The 3,911-nt window shown below is 45.6% G+C and overlaps 1 protein-coding gene across 3 annotated transcripts in view; it reads right to left on the bottom strand.

The window, feature by feature from the left end:
* Positions 1 to 3,911, bottom strand: part of PTPRA (protein tyrosine phosphatase, receptor type, A) — a 189,809-nt gene that overhangs the window by 25,671 nt on the left and 160,227 nt on the right. For all 3 annotated transcript variants that reach the window (XM_011974654.1, XM_011974659.1, XM_011974651.1), the window contains 2 exons: positions 3,524 to 3,560; positions 1,503 to 1,600 (listed from right to left, as the gene is read on the bottom strand). In XM_011974654.1, coding sequence (XP_011830044.1) covers positions 1,503 to 1,600; positions 3,524 to 3,560 — 135 coding nt within the window. The remainder of the gene's footprint in view (positions 1 to 1,502; positions 1,601 to 3,523; positions 3,561 to 3,911) is intronic.

Below are 3,911 nucleotides of genomic sequence, written 5' to 3'. Positions count from 1 at the left end.
AGGCTTAGGCCCATGAGCTGGGGGAGAACCAGCCCTGTCTCTTATACACATCTAGATGTGTATAAGAGACAGTAGTCCCATACTTCTCAATGTTTCCCACCCACACTCCCTTGGTTCAGGGCGAATCTGAAGCCATTTTACCTACAAAATCTGCACTTCCACAACATTTCAGGTCATGCTCTAGGAGAAAGCCTGTTTGAACCCCTCGAACCAGCAGCCTGCTATGAGTGAGCCACCAGGGTGGACTGATGCAGACTGCAAACCTGCCATGAGAGGCCTAGAGCTTTTACTGTTGCCTGGGCTTTGGATAGCTTCCAAGAGCCAGAGGTTTGGTTGGAAGAAACTAACCTAAAGCCCAGCCCTAGCAATGTCTTCCCACGCTACTGTGGAGCTGTTGATCATAACACCCGATACCCTAAGATCAAGGTGACTCAAGGGCCATCCTTGAGAAAGACTGTAACGAATAGGTATTTCTCTCTGGGGCTCGACCCCAGGACCCAGGATTGGCTCTGGTTGTGGCCCAGTGACGGAGCTGGTTAGGCCAGGCATGCACTTGGTAGCCACAAAAGGAAAAGGACCAGTTAGGAGGCTGCTTCCAGGATCAGGCCAAGGCCTCAAATTCCCTTTGGCTTGCAGGGTCTCAGTTCGTAAAGCTTCCTCTGCTGATCCAGGATAAACCAAGGGCCTCAGCAGGTGGGGCAGAAAACCAGGGAAATAAGGGACTAGAGAAGCCAGGAGAAAAAAGCCCCTCTGTGGGCTGGGCACGGCGGCTCACACCCATAATCTCAGCACTTTGGGAGGCTGAGATGGGTGGATCATGAGGTCAGGAGATCGAGACCATCCTGCCTCACACGATGAAACCTCATCTCTACTAAAAAAATACAAAAAACTAGTTGGGCGTGGTGGCAGACGCCTGTAGTCCCAGGTACTCGGGAGGCTGAGGCAGGAGAATGGCATGAACTCGGGAGGCGGAGCTTGCAGTGAGCTGAGATGGCACCACTGCCCTTCAGCCTAGGCCCCAGAATGTGACAAATGCTTCAGCCTAGGCCCCAGAATGAGACCTGTCTCTTATACACATCTAGATGTGTATAAGAGACAGGCTGAGTTGGGAGGATTGTTTGAGCCCGGGAGGCGGAGCTTGCAGTGAGCTGAGATGGCACCACTGCCCTTCAGCCTAGGCGACAGAGCGAGACTCCGTCTCAAAAAAAAAAAAAAGCCCCTCTGTGGCTTCTCCTTAGCTGATCGCCCAAGTCAGTCTCTTTCAGGCTGTTTTGGAATCAGGGTGCCTTGTTTGACTACCAAATACAGGGAATGTGCTCTAGGCACACACCTGAGGTTCATCTGAGGCTTCCAGGCCACAGCAAAGTCTGGTAGACTTCAGCCTGTGTCTTTCTGGATGAACCACTGGTACAGCACCCACAAAGGGTAGACAGCCAGGCTTAAACTCAGAGCTTATATGCAGAGTGATCCCTTTGCTGTTCACACCCAATTTCTCCACTTACCTCCTTTCTCTCCTTCAGGTTGGTAACCATGACGATGGTGGCTGTGTTTTGTTCCCAGATCATCCTCCAGAAATCATTCACTGTTTCTTCTTTTGGTCCTAAAGTAGCCAAGAGCAAAAATAAAGAGAACATACACCAAGAAGAAAGATGCTGGGAGGCTGGGAACATCCATTCCCGACTTTTGGAAGCTTGTGCCCAAATGTGTCCAGCTAAATATCCAACTCATGTATCCATCCACCCCATTACTAACTGAGTATTTTCCATGTTTCTACCATGTATATGCCAGACATTTCACTAGGATGCAGTTAGGGGGAAGGCTGTCAAAATATAAACAGAACACGAATGATGTCTCCCAAGGATATCACAGTTGGGAATTAGAAATAATGACTGCTGACGGAATACCTACATTATGGACCTCACAGTGAGCTAAGTGCTTCATATGGCATTTACTCCTTCCTATTATGCTCTGAGGTGGGTGTCATCAGCCCCACAAAGGTTGGATGACTTGTTCAGGCTAGAATTCAAAATTTACCTCCCATATAACCTTTTTCAGGTAGTCACTAGAAAATTCTAAACAAAAATGAGAGGCAAACAGAGGAAAATAAATGAGATCCAACACAGCAGAGAAGCTAATGGAATTCCCAGGGTACTGGTCTTAGAATGATAACTCTACCAGAGGATAGAGAGCAACCAATCTACAGTGCAACTGAAGAAAGAAGATTCTAGAAGGATCCCAAGATAAAAAAATTAAACCTCATGTATCTAAAGATACTGAGAGAAGATATATACACCTGGTAAAGAGTTTGGGAGGAAAATCAGTGGTAGTTATATAAAAAACACAATGACTTCAAAAAAGGGGGAAAAAAACCTATGCAAAAAATAACAATACTGTTTTGGCTATGAATATTTGTAAACTCATAATAATAATAAGTATCACCTTAACCCCAAATTGTGATTTGACTCTTCTGGGAGAATGGGAGGATATGTGGGTACACGTCTATTTGACTGAGGGGGAGGTGCTCTGTAAGGGGATCAGATGATGTCATCTACCATAAGAAGCCAATAGGTAAAAATGGTTGCCCCAGGGGCATTAGACTAAAAAAGTGAAAAGAAAAGGGAGGAGAACTTTGTTTTTATAAATCTTGTAGTCCCTAATCACTCTTTCTCTTGAGACAAAGTCTCGCTCTGTCACCCAGGCTGCAGTGCAGTAGTGCAATCTCAGCTCACTGCAACCTCCGGCTCCCGGGTTCAAGTGATTCTTGTGCCTCAGCCTCCCAAGTAGCTGGGATCACAGGTGTGCGTCACAACGCCTGGCCAATTTTTAGTAGAGATGGGGTTTCACTATGTTGCCCATGCTGATCTTGAACTCCTGGGCTCAAACGATCCTCCTATCTTGGCCTCCCAAAGTGTTAGGATTACAGGCATGAGCCACCTTGCCTGGCCTCAATTACTTTTTAATGCTGCAAACATCCACATATTTTTTCTAGGGTTCCAAGAGTGAAGACACTTCTTAGAACAGCAGGCCTGGAGATGTGTGTAGAACACATAAGGGACATGGTGCTGGGTCCCTGCTCTGAGGGTTCCTAGACCACCTATCTGAATAATGGTGAGGCTTAGGCCCATGAGCTGGGGGAGAACCAGCCTGGACCCTGTGAGGTGGCTGATCCTCTCTGGAAACTGATTCCTAATTCGAACTCTGAGCAGCCTGGCTGGAACCTAAGGTTAACTAGCACCAAGGACAGAGGACCTCACTAGACTGTGTTTTATGTATATGGCCTTTTCCAGTCTTTTTAATACACATATACAAAAAGACTTATTTTAATGGATTCCCGGATACTAAGTCATCAAGATGAAGGCTGTTAGTTGTAAACATGTATGACGGATTACAATTCTTTCAGGTGGTAAAAATTACAGAAAAGCTACAGCATTCTGGTTAATCCATTCAGCATTTGGGAGTAAAAACCCAAACCCACTATGGGATCATGGTTAAATCTAAGAGTAAAAAGTTGTCATTACTTTACCTTGTGCAGCAATGAATTTGTTCTTTTCTTGGTAGCCCTGGGGTGCGGGGAAGGAAAGAAAAAGAAAGAGAAAACCAAAAATGAATAGAAATGAAATTCTCCAGTCTGACTCGAACCAGTTAACAAAACCTGAAAAGGTTCAGGTACTTAACAAGGATAACCAAGTCTAGATATTCCCAAGGGATTAGCTTTGGAGCTAGGAATTAGAGATTACAGAACTCAAATAGTCTAGGCAGTCTTCTCAAATCGAATTATAACATGTGGCGGCACTGCTTAACTAATACAGAGTAATGAGAATGAGGCAAAGCTATTGATCTTATGTTATGTTCAAGGCAAAGATGAAATGCGGCTCTCTGGCTCCTGAGATGTCTCTAGATTCTGAAAGCTG

This window comes from Mandrillus leucophaeus, unplaced genomic scaffold (assembly GCF_000951045.1).
Source record: "Mandrillus leucophaeus isolate KB7577 unplaced genomic scaffold, Mleu.le_1.0 Scaffold101, whole genome shotgun sequence".
Taxonomy (NCBI): domain Eukaryota; kingdom Metazoa; phylum Chordata; class Mammalia; order Primates; family Cercopithecidae; genus Mandrillus; species Mandrillus leucophaeus.
The sequence above is the reverse complement of the archived record's forward strand: the minus strand, read 5'-3'. Positions and strand labels throughout refer to the sequence as shown.